Source organism: Aspergillus novofumigatus (genome assembly GCF_002847465.1).
Source record: "Aspergillus novofumigatus IBT 16806 chromosome Unknown P174scaffold_5, whole genome shotgun sequence".
NCBI classification, from domain to species: Eukaryota; Fungi; Ascomycota; class Eurotiomycetes; order Eurotiales; family Aspergillaceae; genus Aspergillus; species Aspergillus novofumigatus.
The window spans coordinates 2,527,567-2,543,014 of record NW_020194278.1 but is presented as its reverse complement, the minus strand read 5'-3'; the positions used below and the strand labels follow the sequence as shown (position 1 = coordinate 2,543,014).

The 15,448-nt window shown below is 47.3% G+C and overlaps 9 protein-coding genes across 9 annotated transcripts; 4 read left to right on the top strand and 5 right to left on the bottom strand.

Annotated features, from left to right (window-relative positions):
- Window positions 1-13: 13 nt before the first annotated feature.
- On the top strand, window positions 14-1,260 carry P174DRAFT_461659 (ACP S-malonyltransferase; the record flags this gene model as incomplete). Its single annotated transcript, XM_024830030.1, has 3 exons — window positions 14-58; window positions 88-154; window positions 212-1,260. The coding sequence occupies 3 exons, from the start codon at window positions 14-16 to the stop codon at window positions 1,258-1,260; spliced, it is 1,161 nt and encodes a 386-aa protein (XP_024681823.1).
- Window positions 1,261-2,107: 847 nt separating this feature from the next.
- Window positions 2,108-3,221, bottom strand: P174DRAFT_392012 (uncharacterized protein; the record flags this gene model as incomplete). The annotated part of the gene is made up of 3 exons (XM_024823538.1): window positions 2,720-3,221; window positions 2,328-2,672; window positions 2,108-2,296 (listed from the first exon to the last, which is right to left on the bottom strand). Exons 1-3 carry the CDS (start codon window positions 2,762-2,764, stop codon window positions 2,108-2,110), a joined length of 579 nt encoding a protein of 192 aa, XP_024681822.1. The 5' UTR covers window positions 2,765-3,221.
- A 249-nt stretch (window positions 3,222-3,470) lies between these two features.
- On the top strand, window positions 3,471-4,933 carry P174DRAFT_443097 (NuoB/complex I 20 kDa subunit family protein). Its single transcript, XM_024827736.1, has 4 exons — window positions 3,471-3,609; window positions 3,659-3,851; window positions 3,921-4,276; window positions 4,349-4,933. Exons 1-4 carry the CDS (start codon window positions 3,567-3,569, stop codon window positions 4,441-4,443), a joined length of 687 nt encoding a protein of 228 aa, XP_024681821.1. The 5' UTR covers window positions 3,471-3,566; the 3' UTR covers window positions 4,444-4,933.
- P174DRAFT_224635 (oxidoreductase, short-chain dehydrogenase/reductase family) lies at window positions 4,536-6,264 on the bottom strand. Its single transcript, XM_024821390.1, has 4 exons — window positions 5,835-6,264; window positions 5,346-5,784; window positions 4,986-5,230; window positions 4,536-4,933 (listed from the first exon to the last, which is right to left on the bottom strand). The coding sequence occupies exons 1-4, from the start codon at window positions 5,887-5,889 to the stop codon at window positions 4,746-4,748; spliced, it is 927 nt and encodes a 308-aa protein (XP_024681820.1). The 5' UTR covers window positions 5,890-6,264; the 3' UTR covers window positions 4,536-4,745.
- Window positions 6,265-7,207: 943 nt separating this feature from the next.
- On the top strand, window positions 7,208-9,373 carry P174DRAFT_461655 (rRNA-processing protein MPP10; the record flags this gene model as incomplete). The annotated part of the gene is made up of 1 exon (XM_024830029.1): window positions 7,208-9,373. The coding sequence occupies one exon, from the start codon at window positions 7,208-7,210 to the stop codon at window positions 9,371-9,373; it is 2,166 nt and encodes a 721-aa protein (XP_024681819.1).
- Window positions 9,374-9,450: 77 nt separating this feature from the next.
- P174DRAFT_513631 (protein N-lysine methyltransferase family protein) lies at window positions 9,451-10,666 on the bottom strand. Its single transcript, XM_024831999.1, has 2 exons — window positions 10,106-10,666; window positions 9,451-10,022 (listed from the first exon to the last, which is right to left on the bottom strand). The coding sequence occupies exons 1-2, from the start codon at window positions 10,360-10,362 to the stop codon at window positions 9,530-9,532; spliced, it is 750 nt and encodes a 249-aa protein (XP_024681818.1). The 5' UTR covers window positions 10,363-10,666; the 3' UTR covers window positions 9,451-9,529.
- Window positions 10,667-11,096: 430 nt separating this feature from the next.
- Window positions 11,097-12,132, top strand: P174DRAFT_513630 (DUF1761 domain-containing protein; the record flags this gene model as incomplete). Its single annotated transcript, XM_024831998.1, has 3 exons — window positions 11,097-11,559; window positions 11,628-11,932; window positions 11,998-12,132. Exons 1-3 carry the CDS (start codon window positions 11,544-11,546, stop codon window positions 12,130-12,132), a joined length of 456 nt encoding a protein of 151 aa, XP_024681817.1. The 5' UTR covers window positions 11,097-11,543.
- Window positions 12,133-12,795: 663 nt separating this feature from the next.
- On the bottom strand, window positions 12,796-13,486 carry P174DRAFT_461652 (putative NADH-ubiquinone oxidoreductase 21 kDa subunit; the record flags this gene model as incomplete). The annotated part of the gene is made up of 3 exons (XM_024830028.1): window positions 12,796-12,820; window positions 12,871-13,367; window positions 13,427-13,486. 3 exons carry the CDS (start codon window positions 13,484-13,486, stop codon window positions 12,796-12,798), a joined length of 582 nt encoding a protein of 193 aa, XP_024681816.1.
- An 803-nt stretch (window positions 13,487-14,289) lies between these two features.
- On the bottom strand, window positions 14,290-15,104 carry P174DRAFT_371437 (thioredoxin peroxidase DOT5; the record flags this gene model as incomplete). The annotated part of the gene is made up of 2 exons (XM_024822378.1): window positions 14,290-14,627; window positions 14,801-15,104. 2 exons carry the CDS (start codon window positions 15,102-15,104, stop codon window positions 14,290-14,292), a joined length of 642 nt encoding a protein of 213 aa, XP_024681815.1.
- Window positions 15,105-15,448: the final 344 nt, after the last annotated feature.

The window sequence follows — 15,448 nt, the reverse complement described above, 5'->3', positions numbered from 1 at the left end:
TAATCACTAAATCATGTTGCTATTCCTCAGTCTGAGATACACCAATGCCATCCGCTATGTCTGTTGTCGCTCAATCTCGAGGCTGAGCCCCATCGCCAAACTATCGCTCCGCACTCTACCACAACAAGATTGCACACAGCTCTATTCTTTCCCGGTTTGTCATACCATCTAATCCCAAACATCCCTATTCCTGATGCTGATATAGGTCCAGGTCATGGCGTACAGCGTGTGGGAATGGCTAACTCCTGGGTTGACAATTTTCCTAACACGGCCAGACCATTCTTAGAAGAGATGGACGATACTTTAGGATTCAACCTGTCTCGAACCATAGCAAATGGCCCAAATTGCGAGTTAAACAAGACTGAGAATTCCCAACCTGCTATCATGGCGACGTCCATATTGATCCTTCGCATATTGGAAAAGGAATTCGGTTTCGACACGAGATCTCGTGTGAATGTAACACTTGGACATAGCTTGGGCGAGTTCTCTGCTCTGGTCGCTGGTGGCTATCTTAAGTTCAGAGACGCGCTAAGATTGGTTCGCCGTCGGGCGGAGATTATGGCTGAATGCACCCGTCAAGCCTCTAAACAATCCGGAGAAGACTATGGCATGGTAGCTCTGATTTGTGAGCCGGATCATCTCGAATCTTTACTTTCGGCCATACATGAGTTCACAGGTCATCCTTCCCCCGACTTAAAGGACGATTCGAGCCACGGATTACCCACAATTCAACAAGTTATGATTGCCAACATCAACTCCAGAAACCAAATAGTACTAAGTGGGAGCATACCAAGGATCACGACTCTTCTCATCCAGCTTCGCCAATTTGGTGGCCACGATCCACGTGCTGTGAGGTTGAAGAGCGAAAGCCCGTTCCACAGTCCCATCATGGCGCCAGCTGCAGGGTATATGAGACATGAACTAGAATACGTCGACATTGAATTTCCCTCACAGCTGCCGTGTATATCAAACGTCTCTGGTCTACCCTTCGAATCAAGGGACGATTTGAAAAGCCTTTTGTCTAGACAATGCGTTGAAACCGTTAAATGGTGGGACAGTATTCGTTATCTTGACCAAGATCGAGGAGTCAAAAGATGGATTGGCATTGGGCCAGGCAAGGTCGGCAGAAATCTGGTCGGCAAGGAAGTTGGTAAAATTAACACCAAAGGAGGTGGCGTTTGGGCTCTTAGTGATCCCCGAGAGCTGGAGAATGTTTTGATGGCGCTGCAAAACACTGAAATCGACGTCTTAACTCAATGAATCTGCGATCCACCCATTATATACGTACTTCTCATTTGTATCGACACAATCAAGCCCTGCCCGTTACGTGCGAAATTTACTGATAAGTCGCCGGACTTGATACGCAAAATTTTCATCCAAAATGTGGCCCGGTCTTTGATGGCCTTAATTCCACACTTTCCCCGGGCAGTCACAGCGCCATATTCTTTCGAGTAGGTTCTAATCTGAAACAAATAATCTGCAGCATGAGAGACAAATAACCTGCCCAAGCCACTCTAACGTCTAGGAAGCATCAAGTGCAAGTCTTTGTGGCAATTTTCTTGGCTGGTCTGGATCACTCTGAAGGTGTTCCTTGCTAGAACAACCAGACTACCTCCTGTAGGGTTGTCTTGCAATTCCGACTGCATTTCTCATTGTGCTGTCAAAACGAGATTCACTTCCGTGCTCAGTACAATCATGAGGTACGCTCAGCGAGGGTAGCTTGAGTAACCATGGATGATCGGCATGGGCTTCCTGACCCCTGCAAGCAATTGGTGAAGCGCTAGCTCGCATTTCTTATGCTGCTCATTCTTCAACGTATCTTGCATGAAGACAGGTATGAGCTTCACTTCCGCAATCCTTCAGAAAAGTTGACAAGGTCCAAAAGTTGCCTCAGGGTGAAGTTCGCTCACAATTTCGTCCATGGTTGTGTAAGTTCTAGCCGATCAGGCAGAGCAATGCGAATCATTCTCACAATCCACGCCTATCCGCTATGTTTCATACAGAAACGTCTCCAGAAACATCCGTATATTTGTCGCGGGTTTTTGGCCATTTCAGAGCATTAGTATGTTTGACTTGTCCCTCCAAAAGATTTAGGGGCTGAGAAAGCTCAGAGCCCAGTCATTCCCGGAGCCCAGGTATCGCCGATACGCTTGACTGCCGCAATGAACCTTCGGTCGACGATTTGCGATGCATTCGAACTCGATGTTGTGGTCTTCGCAGTAGGCGTATAATCGTCCGGAAAGTAAAACGGGTTTTGTAACAGTTGAACGTATGCAGTTTGCAGCGCTCGGAAAGCCTATCATTCGACATTAGCGCTTCCATGGAACTTGCAGGCCCTCTCGAGTGTGTTGCAAAGTAAGATGGTAGAAACTTGCCGGCTTCAAGTCCGATTCCCTCAATGTCGCCATCGCACCGATGCCCAAACTTTCGGCCCCAACACGTGTTGGTTGCCCTATTGTATCCACCACGATCAAGAACTTCACCCCAGTGGTTGTTAACCAGCCATACGCGGCTAATCGCTCGTCGATCGCATGCAAGAGGCCCAGATCCTGGCCGACTGAAGTCTTTTTCTGCCGTATCTCAAAGATATCAAGGCATGCGTTCAAGGAGAAAGAGAAATTTACAATGGAGTCTTGGTACGGTGGGAACATTGAGATATGGAGAGGATTGTCCTTTGAGAGAATTAGTAGAGGCATCAAATTGCAACGGATCGTCTCACAGCCTTTCCAATCACGCATATGCAGGCAATCCTGGGGCCTGACATCGTTTTGCGTGTGTGCGGCTCTTTTAGCTCCCTGGGTCAAAGATCACTGGAAGTAATACAAGGGAAATGATTAGGCAAGAGAGTAGACTGACGGAGTAGGAAGGGAATTGCAGAGCACTGTTTTCCATCAGTGCAGGAGGACCCGCTTGATCTTTGCTCCTAGCTCCTCATTCTGATGATTGCATCACGGCGCTGATAAGCCCGGGTAACAGCCACCCAACCACTTCCACTTTCATTGAAACACAGCATCTACAACAGAGTCTTTTCTCACATTCGTGAACGACATCTCTGGATTACTGATCCAGTAGATTGTATGCAGAAATAATGCAGTCTAGATGCACTTAAGTAATAGTCAAATTGAGTGACCTTTCTACAGTAAAAATTAACTCCCTTTATAACAAGCCCCACCAGGATAGATCAAGTATTAATGAACCAAATGTGATGAATCGAAACAAATGTCATCATCGTAGGGTTCTCTGCGACTAGACATATGATCTGACGGGCGATATTATTACCATCTGGGGTTCGAACTTCGAAGACATGGAGTAAGCTGAATTCAGAACCATATTATCTTCCAGTTACTAAGCTAGTGCGGCCATAGGCTCGGTCATCTTCGGCCGCAACGGCGTTACCTTCCTAGTTTGGAGCCGGAACGGAACACTCGCAACTCGTACCTCAACCATTTCATTGCCACTGGGCTTGCAGGGCTTTGAGCAACAGAGGTTCTGTTCCCCTCTAGTCACCGACTACTTCTTTATCTGATTAACAGGCGCCTCAGACAAGGCAGAAGTATTATCCCAGTATGCTCTCTACATCTAGCCGCGCCGTTCTGGGCGCTCTCCGCGGTACGTCTATTTTTCTATCTCCTGGCATTCGTCGGCTCATTTGATATAGCGCGATCAATTACAGTTCCATGCCTCTTAAGAGCTCAACAGCTTGCATTGCTGTCCACCTCTCCAGTCAAATCAGCGACGGCACTCGAGCGTCAGGCGCAGTCCGGGCAGCCTTTGACTGCATCTGGGAAGGTGCGAAAGGAGGTGCCCTTGCCGAGTCAGGAAAAGAAAGAGGGTGCAATGCAATATGTCCTGTTCGTGTCCTGCATCATTTACGTACATGCATACTGAACATCCGATCGTACTAACATTGTCGTTTGTAGTACCACACTTGACCAGGTCGCCAATTGGGCCCGCCAAAGCTCCTTGTGGCCGATGACCTTCGGTCTCGCCTGTTGTGCTGTCGAGATGATGCATCTGTCGACACCTAGATACGACCAAGATCGCCTGGGAATTATTTTTAGAGCTTCACCTCGCCAGTCAGATGTGATGATCGTGGCTGGTACATTGACCAACAAAATGGCACCAGCGCTTCGACAAGTTTACGATCAGATGCCTGATCCACGCTGGGTCATCAGCATGGGAAGTTGTGCGAATGGTGGCGGCTACTATCATTACAGCTACTCGGTCGTACGAGGATGTGATAGGATTGTTCCTGTCGATGTTTATGTCCCTGGATGTTCGTTGAACCTCCCTCTTGACTCGTACTTTGAGATTATTCTGGTGTGAGAGCTATGCTGACGGGATATAGGCCCACCCACATCCGAGGCATTGATGTATGGAATATTCCAGCTCCAGAAGAAGATGAGACATACAAGAATCACACGCATGTGGTACCGCCGTTAATATTGTTCTCGAGGAATGGGTGGATATCGTTAAACCTTGGAAAATATTGACTATGGCATTGTATTCTTACGTACTTAGGAGACATACCAGCGCATACAACGAGTCAAGTGACCTTTTGACTGATATGTCTTCGGTGCTCGGATTTCAATTTACCAGATAATACGGGCTTATCATTTGCTATCTCTCTTTCTGACAAAGGTGCCACCAACCATTGAACGTAAATGGTTCAAGCAGTCTGGTGCCCTAGCATTCAAGTACCTGTTCGTCTTTGTTGTGAGTCTGAGATCGCTTGAGGCAACCGCTTAGCCGTTGACCATTACACCGCCATTGGGGTGCAGGCTTTGTCCCGAAATGTAGCTACTGTCATGACTTGCAAGGAAAACAAAGCATGTTGCAACCTCGCTAGGTTGGCCCGGGCGACCCATGGGCACGGAGCTAAATTGTTCCATTGCAGAAGTATCCATGGTGGATGGGATCAAGGGAGTCCAGACTAGAAGCTATGTTAGAGACGACCCTTGCAATTATCCGGCATCGAAACTTACTTGGACCAGGGCACACACAGTTGACTCGAATTCCTTTCCCAATTTGTTGGTTGGACAATCCTCGAGTGAACGCAACGATTGCGCCCTTCGTAGATGTATAGTCAAGGAGGTCACCTCGGCCAATATAATGGTTAACAGATGCACAGTTGATGATCGTCGAGCCAGATCGCATATGTGGTAGACTGTACTTCGACAAGTAATAATAAGGATGGATGTTTGTGTCAAAGGTGCGATGCCATTGGTCCCTAACGAGACGGTCAATTTGATCAGCTCATGCGAGAGCTCTCTCTTCTCGTGTGCTGTGGGGACGCTGCTAGTGAAGAGGGGCTCAAAAGACTATGTTGGGGAATCAGAGCATACTCATCTAGCTCACTGATGTCTTGGACCATGTTCTGGAACGCAGCGTTGTTCACCAGAATGTCAATTCCTCCCAGACACTGAAGGGCGACGTCGACCACTTTCTGGCAGTTCTCCCTTTTCCGGAGATCTACTGCCAAGCAGTGACATTCTTTTCCAGCTTCCTGCACTCTTCTCTTTGTTTCTTGAGCATCTATCTCTTCCTCGGGCAAGTATACGATTAGGCTAGATGCCCCTTCCATTGCAAACAGTATGGCAACAGCGCGACCGATCCCAGAGTCGCCACCCGTAATGATAGCTCGCTTTCCAGCGAGTTTCCCAGCTGCCTTATATGTCTGGTATCCATAGTCGTCGGTCGGTATGCAGGTTGACGCAGGCTTGGGATCCTCCAGTTCCGCCTGTAGCCCAGGCTTTTTCTGATGCTGGATTGGGATCCGGTGACCTGCAGTACTGATGAGCATGGCCAAAGTTGATTCAAAGATGCGGACTTACCAGGCTGAAATTGTGATTCAGCACCGCTTGCTGGCTTTTCCGTGTACTCTTGCATGGCGGTGATCCAGTAGCAATTCGGACGATCTCAACCTGACAACTCACAACTTGCGTATATTAAGTAAAATGCAGCTTTCTGGACAAGTTAATGCGCGAGAAAAGAATTTAGGAAGATAATCAGGTCAAGTTATAGTATTGCAAATCCGGCGCATATGGCTTGTCTGCCGGAAGATCACAGCGTCAGGATGACGTTTTCAAGCAACACAGGAACCTAGGAATTGAGAGCCACGAAACATCTTCGAGATATAGCCACGCACGAACAAAACCCACATCGCAATCATTACTTCGAGCTGGCCTAGGTGGTGATAATAGAAGTTCCTGTGCAGATGAGCCTCGACAGTCTCCTTGACGTGACGTTATCAGGCAACGAAGAACTGGCATGTGATGATTCAGACCGTCATGAGCACCTTATTTGATTTGAGGAGAAATGTAGTTGATAACCCTTCAGAAGTCCTCTCAGAAGTCCTCTGAGAGCCGGACAATCGTCAGCGAGACATCACGTCCATAGAATGTGATACAAGGTATGCTTATCACTTGACTTCATCAGAGGTCGCGATCAGAAATATAGTGCTTGCCTCGGAGAGCAGTTGAACTGGTGGAACTTTGAGGCAACAGGGTATCCGGATTGTGGGAAACACCTCAGTTATCCTGGCGTGCACAAATTCTTGATGGATGGCCATATTTACACATTGAGGCTGCACTGTTTGATCTGCAGTGGTGCTTTACCTTCTATAGGTGGAGAAATGAATAATATTTCGAAATTAGTCTTTTACTTACTTTTACCATTGTCGAATGAAGAATAGACCTCGGATCTGATCTTAATCTGCTTGTCACGCGCCTCGGAAGTTCGTAATTGGGTTAGTACCTTACCCTGCGCCTGAAGACGTTGTGAACTTCTGAGGTTTTTGACAATCTCAATATAGCAGGCTGATAGCAGCAATTTGGTTGAAGTTCAGCATAAGGTATGTCACCGAACCAGCATTCATTAATATTATTAGTGAGGCGCTCCGTAGTACGGAGTACTAAGGTAGTACGGAGTATTATGATTATTATCCGCCATGGGACCGCGCTGGTTAAATACCAGTAACAGTATAACGCAGCCAGGCTTAAGTGGAGCGGGAAGCTTGGCAGAGAGTTTTTCTTCATTTTCATTTTTCATTTTTCCTTCTTTTTTAAAGAAGAAAGCCATAGCCTCATTTTCCGACTATTCTTTTTCCCTTCATACTTTTTTTCTCTTTCTTCTTTGCTCGCTACAACAATTCCCCTTCTCTGTTCAAACAACAGCGCGGGCCGATGCCCTTACAGGCATTTCTGCAATGGACCAAACGGTAATGCAAGACCAGTCTGAGACGATAATCCAATGCCCAGAATCGAGGTCGACTCGCAGCAACGGATATAACATGCCTATCGAATCAGCGTTATCTACACCGTGGCTTTTTCTTAGCCCGACAACCTCGCTGCATGCGAATACAGTTGATTGTGCAAAGTACTTTCTTGATTCTCTTGCCCTGTCCGTCAGCAATGCACAGCTTGCTCGTCAGCGCGTTATGCGGAAGCGCAAGCGATCCGATTATGAGCAAGAGACTCTGCATCATGTATTACAGTTGAAGGAACTATTTGTGCAAGGATTTACTTCCGATCAAATATGGGAACAGGCCACAAGAATACTAGACTCTGCCAAGCAGGAAATTGAGCAAGATTCCGCTCTGATTGCCCAGCATGTCGAACCAGCTTTTCTGGACGCAAGAGCGTCACCCATTCAGTCACAAGAGGCGAATTCTGAAGATATCTCTGATTTTAGTGATATCTCGATTTCTTCAGAATCGGCCGCTGATCGTTCAGACCGCAACTCTGCTTCTGATGATGATATGGAAGATATGGAATCCTTACCAGAATCACCGAGCATGGCTGAGGGCCACTCAGATGAAGATAGTAGGACTGATGTGGAAGAGTCGGAGAATGATAACCACAATAGCCGCGATACCTACGTTCAAGACCCGTTCGGACTGAACGACGGCTTTTTCTCCATTGACGAATTCAACAAGCAGTCTGAGTTTCTCGAGAGGCAAGATGCAAAGGGCGAAATAGATGACGATTTGGAGAGCGATGAAGAGGAGATAGACTGGCACGTCGACCCCTTAGCTGGTGGTGGTTCTGTGCCTTCCCAAGCCACACGGCCAACAGCACAGAGATCGAAGAGTTCTTTCGAGGACGGAAGTGAGAGCAGTAGTGACGAGGAAGGGCCGACTTTCGATAACGTCGCCGTCGAAAATGATATCGATTCAGAGGGTGACGATGCATATGCAATTAGTGCGGATACCACTAATTGGATGAATACCAGTGATATCAAGTACTCGGATTTTTTTGAGCCTCCTCCACGGAAGACGACTTCGACGAAAACGCGCCCTCTTCCGAAAACACAACCTCATGGGGCTCCTGTCGAAACTGACATCGATCGCGCGATTGCTGACGTTAGGCGCGACTTGCTTGAGGACGATGAGTCGCTAGATGGAAACGATTCTTCCGATATTGAGCTAGCGGGTTCTAAACATCAGCATTCGGCTCATGAGAAACAACGTGCGCGGATTGCCGACGAGATCCGTCGCTTAGAGGCCGCTAATGTGGCGAAGAAAGATTGGATGCTTGCTGGTGAAGCTCGAGGCGCTGAAAGACCTATGAATTCCTTGATTGAAGAAGATTTGGATTTCGAGAGGGTTGGAAAGCCGGTACCTGTTGTCACGACGGAACTTTCTGGGGACATTGAGGAGTTGGTTAAGCGTCGAATATTGGCGAAGGAGTTTGATGAAGTAATACGCCGCCGTCCTGGGATTTCGGAAGGGCGGACTGCAAAGAAAGGGAGATTTGAGCTGGAAGACACCAAGCCTCAACAGAGCCTGGCCGAGCTCTTTGAGACTGATCATCTCAGGGCCACTGATCCAAACTATGTCGACCCGAAGAATCATAAACTTCTACGAGAACATACTGAGATTTCAAACCTTTGGAAAGAGATAAGCGACCGCCTGGATACGCTATCGAACTGGCATTACAGACCGAAAGCTCCTCAAGCAAATATCAACGTGATCACGGATGTCGCTACCATTATGATGGAGGATGCGCAGCCTGCAGCTAGCAGCGCTGTTGGCGGGTTAGCAGCCCTTGCTCCTCAGGAAATTTACGCTCCGGGTGATAACGGCAAGGTTGCTGGAGAAGTAACACTCAAGAACGGAGAATCTATTGCCAAGGATGAAATGACGCGCGATGAGAAGTCCAAGCTAAGGAGGAGGCAGAAGAAGCTGAGAAAGTCCGACTCCGACCCTGCGAAACAACAATCAGGGAAAGCCGCTGAAAAACAACAAATCGTCTCAACGTTGGAGAAGAGCGGTGTCAAGGTGATTGGTAGAGAGGGCCACCTCACTGATGTTTATGGTGCCAGAGACCGGGAAGGCACCGCCAAAACTGGTGCCGATATACTCAAGCTGTGAGATTACAATCACCTACCGTCCATATCCGATGACGGAGTATCTGGAATTACATGAATTTCCTTTGGAAAGGCAGAAGCCTGGTAGATTAGCGCATTTCGGTCGTCTTGTAGCTGCATATCAATATATGCTAATCTAGGTTGCCTCTTTGGCGTTTGCTCATTCTTCTATTGCTCTAAGACTACCGTTCTCTGGTCTAGATTTCACCCGGATTGAATAGAGAAAGATATTCTCCCTTCTGTATGTATCCGCTTCAGGGTCGTCACGAACCTCCTTGACATCAAAGACCCTCTTAGCTGCTTTCATGAAACGGAGATCTGCTCGCCTACGCCTCTTGAAACAGAAGTAGCAAACAGATTCGGGCCCCAGCAGATCTTGCAAGGTTGAAATGAGAAGGGGGAATGCCGGCTCGAAATAGACGCAGTCCGCAGCGAGTACGATCGCAGGATGTGTCGGTATACAGTCTGGGAGACGCTCTCCCCAATTTAACACTGTAGCCGCCACTGCAGTTGAGAGATTGTTCAGCTCAATGTTCGTTTTCATCAAGTGTAACATTGGCTCTTGGTCTGTGACGTAGATGGGACAAGGACCAACATTACACCCTCGTGCAACCGCGAGGCCCACAAGGCCCCCGCCAGCTCCTAGTTCAACTCTAGGTAACAACGCATTAGTATATAATCTCAGAAGGAGCGGTTGTTGAGGACTTTCTAATAACAAAAATGGTAGTGTACAGACATCGTCTTGTTGGAGAGATTATTGCGGTGTTGCCGCAGCAAGTACTTGGCCAGGACAATCCCCGCTGGCCATAATTGACCACCGCAACCCTCTTTAAGGTCTTCTTTGAGGATCAGAGGCTCTTCTAGGAGACCATCAAATGAAACCAATGTATCTCCAGCCGATTTTAGCTCCCTGACAGGAACTAGGTGTTCGCTGACATCGAAGGTTGCCACCAGATCGGATGATGAGGGGTTGGCAGAAATAATTGCTTCCATCGGGAGAAATTTTGCACCCACGAAATGATTTCTTCTGAGGTTAACAAAAGTCCGTCGAAAGAATGCTGATCAAAACTAACTGATGTGTAAAAAGCCTCAGTCAGTCACTGACGCCTGACCATAAAAAAATATAATGAACCAATAGGGAAAGGGAATTGAAGAAGATTAAGGTATGTACAAGGAAGTATGCTCAGAAAAGACAGGAGAAAAGGAGCGGGAAAAAAAGTCCATATTCTGACAACTCTGATTGGGCATTTCTCCAAAATGAGGAGAAAATTACGTAGGGACCCAGAAATTAACGATGTAGATCTGCCATTTATCTAGGCTCTAGACTGTGGCCTTCGAAACTTCATAGTTATCTTTTGTCTATCTTTAGATAGATGAGGCTTTGGCCGAGAAGATAAGATAGTGTTTCTCTTGTCCTCAATCTTCTTCGTGCCTTCTCCTTCGTGTCCTCAAATGTGGACCATAGAAAGACCAGAGGACATGTAAATACCTTGCAATTCTATTTTAGGCCTCTAGTCGGAAAGCGGAAATACAGGCCGTAATTCTTGCTAATATCCTACCTGGAATGAAGGAAAATGATTTTTCCTTGCAACTTCATATTGTGGGTGGAAGAATTGGCAGAATGAATCGGCTCAGCGAAATGCAACTCATGACTGTTGAGGATGGATCTGGCCACGCTCTGTAGTGTGAATAGCAAAAGAGATTAGTGTTCGCTTGCTTGGTCGAGGCCTGCCTACTGTTAAGAATCTTTTACTTCACCGCCCAAGCATGGCTAGTATAAAGATACCTATTGAGAGGTATCATGTATAGGTCTATTGCTTGACGTCATGGCCGCTGCTCTTCCCCACACCAAGGGATCTTGCTTCCAGCCTCCTACCTTAACCGTTGGTAAAACCGACTTTATTATTGAGCTGCCTCGATTGATTGGTCCGCAACATGACTCGTTCCCCATGTCGGGATCTTCAACACTGCAGCTCGTCGGCGTGTCCTTGTCTTTAGATCATGACGACGTCACTGCGTAGCCTGCCAAGTACCTACTGTATGATGGCAACCCCATGTGACCTTGGGTCAGCAGTGTTCAAATAACGAATCTCCCCCATTCAACGGACGACAATTTTGTTGAGATCTCACAACCTACAGAATCATTGTTACACGGCGATATTTCCACACTCAAAATGACCACTCTCCACTGTAAGTATGACCCCCGTCTCCGGGCCCTGTGGTCCCACTGATCATTATAATAACTTGTAAACGCCCAGATCTCCCTCCCGTGAAACCCTCGGCGATTGCGATGGGTACTATCTTCACCCATACAGCTTCACTGGGTATTCTCGCACCTGTCTTTGGTGATACTTATCATCGTGCGCAGGCCGCCAATTCCAAGGAGGAATTCATCAAGTCCAAGGAGGCTGCTGGAGCAGCGGCGGCTTGGGGTAGCTCTCTGGTTGGAAGCGCCGTTCAGACTTATGGTGTTGCCGCCCTGATCAATGCTACTGGAACGCTGAGCTATAAGGGAGCTGCTTATTTGGGAAGCTTGATTTTCATGGCCAGTTCCGCGCCAAGTGTGAGTATTCCGATTCTCTTACGCCAACTTTCACATGATACGCTAACCTTGCATTCTGTTTCTAGTTCATCAGCCAAATCTTCACTGAAAAGCGACCCCTCGATACTGTTGCTGTTGGTGCTGTCAGCAGGGTGTTTGAGACAGTTGGGCTTAGTCTGTTCCTTACCTGGTGGGGTACTCGCACAAATCCTTTTGATTAGGAGCGACTCCTGGTTTATGGTCAGGGAAATTATGATTTTGTGAATTAAAACCTAAATTTGAATTAAGCCAGACATAGGATTTTATTGCTTGCTCATGCCAATGTCTACAATTATGTAGGGACCATGTTCAGATCGGGCTCGTTTAGGGAACGCTTAAAGAAGGATAATTTTGACAGTTGATTTCTCTCTTGGAAAAGTCGGATTTAACAGCCCTGTCTTCCTTGCCCATTGCTGTAGGCGATTGTACATGTTTGAATTCGAGGTCATGGCAAGTCTCTTAGGATCATGACGCCGTAACTGCTCTAAATCTACCCTTGGTAAATGATATTCAAATTCTGTTTCCCGTCCTAACTATAAGGCATGGCGACATTGCTTTCCACATGACTGGTTAATATGGACGAATAGAGAGAGCATAAGAGTATTCCCAGGGCATATAAATTCAGTCTGATACATGGTTGTGGAAACCATCTAGCGAAATTTTGTATGCACATGTAGCTAGCTAGGATGGAAGACTGGCTCTGCATTATCAGAAAAGGCTGACATTGCCATCAGCCTGCTCTATCGTACCCACACCGCGTTTGAACACTTTTCGCTAATAGATGGTCTACGTCCCAGGACAGAAAGAGGATAACAAGTCAATTCGGACGTGCAGTTAACGAATACTTAGACGAACGTCCGGCAAGGATACCTAGGTTCAAATGTAAGCTGGGGTAACAAAATGCTGAGATAAAGACATACACAGCAGGATAGCCTTGACCTTGACCAAGCTGATACTTGGCCGCAGAGGCGTTCAGATTACAAGGAAATGGCGGCAGACCATCGCCGCCAAGAACGCCCTGGATGCCCCTCTTTTCCTTCTCAAATATGGCAGCGAGACCACGCTCTTCTCCTTGTTGTTTAACCTCAACCAACTGCTGCTCTCCTGCCTGCCCGATCTGCAGAACGCCATCCTTAGGCACCGCCCGGCTGCCTACTGTAAGAAGGCCAACAGCATCTGCCTGGTTGACTGTGCTAAGTCTGGGGTAGTTTCTCCGAGCGTCGCGCTTCCAGTAAGGGTTGTCGGCAATGTCTGCTGCTGGGACAGTGACGGGATCATCATAAGATTGCGGCGGGAGAGCACCAGGAGTCGGAAGTCGATATTGCGAGTTCAGTGGTACTCCGGTAGAGCGATTGGGATCGACGGCAAGAAGACGGCGAAGACGTTCCCATATCCCGGTAGACTGCACGGTGTATTTCTGATTATCAAAGAATTAGAAGTGAAAATTACCACCATCAGAATAGTGAAAATGCCTACCTTATGGACGGCTATCGCGTTCGATGCGGACTTGGCCGCTTTGAGGATGTCGCGAGCCATGATGGAGATCCTATCCAGTTTGCGTGTCAGCCTCACAATGCCTCGGTTGTCTCACTGTTCTTGATGAAGACCAGTATAATGAACCTTTGGCTTACTTGAGTCCTGACCTCCCGAGGTTCTCGTCTCAACAATATGTGTATTCACTTGCCCTACGAAGGGGCGGAATCAATATGGCTGTACTCGGATGGACGAACTGTGAACGGGTATTATGTTTTTCCGAGTCCGTACCTCCTGATACCCGAACATCCACTGGCGATCGGTAAGAAACGTACCCATACAACGTGTAAGAAGCTTCCCTAGCTGATATCTAAATGCATGGATGAGCTGTTGACCCCTCGCACTAAACTGATATGTGGAGTTTCAAGTCAAGTTCGGCGTAACAGAAGGAACTTTGCTGATTCTTAGTTAGATACGATATCTCGACCCCGCAAAGTGACAGATAGAGATATCGGATTTCATCTCAAGCACCTTCGTGGCCAACACCTGCAGAAATATTGTGACAGGAGTAGGACCATTGACCGAAAATAATAAGTTATAGGTTATTCATCCCGATAACACCCATTGGAGAAAGTGGCTATACTGAACTAGAACCACCAGTAGTCATAACCATAAGCTTTCTTCATTTCCGTAGGTGGACTGGATTAACTTTCTCTTTCGTTGCAAAGATTGTCGACGTATGAAGTATGACATGAGGTATGGAAAGCGATCTCAGGATCATTGATATTACATGGGCCCTCAGAGCTGAAACGTGCTCTTAAAAAAAGGTCTGACACCTGAACCCCACTTCCATCATGAACTTCCCGTCACTCTTTGCTCTGTCCCTGCGTCTCTTTGTTGCGTGCTGAGATCAATTGCTGTACAGCATCCATCGTTGCATCTGGCCCACCAGGTTGCAAAAGTAGGACCTTTCCTTGCTTATCAACAGCGAAAACCCCCCTTGTCGTACCTCTAGGGGCCTTCTTAAAGCCAAGGGCCGAAATGAGGGTAGACGCCGTATCGCATAGTAGAGGATAGGGGAGGCTCTGCTTGGCTTTGAACGAGCTGTTTGCTTTGATGGAGTCCGCCGAAAGCCCATATATCGATAGGCCATTCGATGTTATATAATCATACTTATCGCGAAATAAGCAAGCCTGCTTTGTGCCTAACAAGCAATGAGCGTTCTTTCGACCCCGGGATTGTTAATTCGTTGCAGGAGCCAGGAACTATAGCGCAATACCGCTAACGAGAGGAGGGATGCAACCGCTCTTCCCCGAAAATTCACGGAGTACTACTCTCGGGACATTCAAGGAAGAAATGTGGGAGAGATAAACTCACAGCCAGGCGTGGACGCTCTTGGGTACGTGAACAAAACAATCCCTGATTTGCTTGTGTCGACGAGATGTTTGAGGGTAGTTTTCGTCCCATCATTGAGTTCTACATCGCCACCAAAGTTATCCAAGTAGATAGTGTCACCGACAGTTGGAGGTTTCTTGTGTGAGACGTGCGTAGAGCGCTCATCTTCCTTGTTTAATTGTACCAAGGTTGGATTGGTCTCCTCACTCTTCTCTTGTATCCTTTTGCTCTTTTTTTCTGTGGCAGGGGGCTGTAAGGGTGCTTTCCGCTTCCTGAGTTCTACCATGATGCAAAAATGATATTCGAACAGCTGAAGGAGCAATTATCCTTAGTGGGTGGTATGTCGTCCGCGTCTTCTGAGATGCTTTTGATGCTGAGGGAGCGAGACCGAGAAGGGCCTAGAATACCTTTTTATATGTCTAGGATCCTTCTAGCAATGAACATCGGGATTATGCACAGTTACACACCGACTTTACTTTCCATGTCGGGAAGCAGCTATGACTGCTGCGAGTCCTCTTTTCCTGGTGGCTTAAAATGAGTTGAGTTAACTACAATAGTAATAGATCATAATAGCAACATTGAGAAATGGTAAATGTTTGGGTCCAGCGAGAAAAGTACGAAGACAAAATA

What these genes read in the sequence shown, in the direction of transcription:
- P174DRAFT_513631 (XM_024831999.1), bottom strand. Translation starts at nt 10,362, where the DNA reads ATGGAAGCAATTATTTCTGCCAACCCCTCATCATCCGATCTGGTGGCA. An exon ending in AATCTCTCCAACAAGACGAT is followed by an intron (nt 10,023 to 10,105) that starts GTCTGTACACTA and finishes GTTGTTACCTAG; the next exon opens with AGTTGAACTAGGAGCTGGCG.
- P174DRAFT_224635 (XM_024821390.1), bottom strand. Translation starts at nt 5,889, where the DNA reads ATGCAAGAGTACACGGAAAAGCCAGCAAGCGGTGCTGAATCACAATTT. An exon ending in TGAATCACAATTTCAGCCTG is followed by an intron (nt 5,785 to 5,834) that starts GTAAGTCCGCAT and finishes TCAGTACTGCAG; the next exon opens with GTCACCGGATCCCAATCCAG. An exon ending in GACATCAGTGAGCTAGATGA is followed by an intron (nt 5,231 to 5,345) that starts GTATGCTCTGAT and finishes CCGTCTCGTTAG; the next exon opens with GGACCAATGGCATCGCACCT.
- P174DRAFT_443097 (XM_024827736.1), top strand. Translation starts at nt 3,567, where the DNA reads ATGCTCTCTACATCTAGCCGCGCCGTTCTGGGCGCTCTCCGCG. An exon ending in CGTTCTGGGCGCTCTCCGCG is followed by an intron (nt 3,610 to 3,658) that starts GTACGTCTATTT and finishes CATTTGATATAG; the next exon opens with CGCGATCAATTACAGTTCCA. An exon ending in CGATGTTTATGTCCCTGGAT is followed by an intron (nt 4,277 to 4,348) that starts GTTCGTTGAACC and finishes GACGGGATATAG; the next exon opens with GCCCACCCACATCCGAGGCA.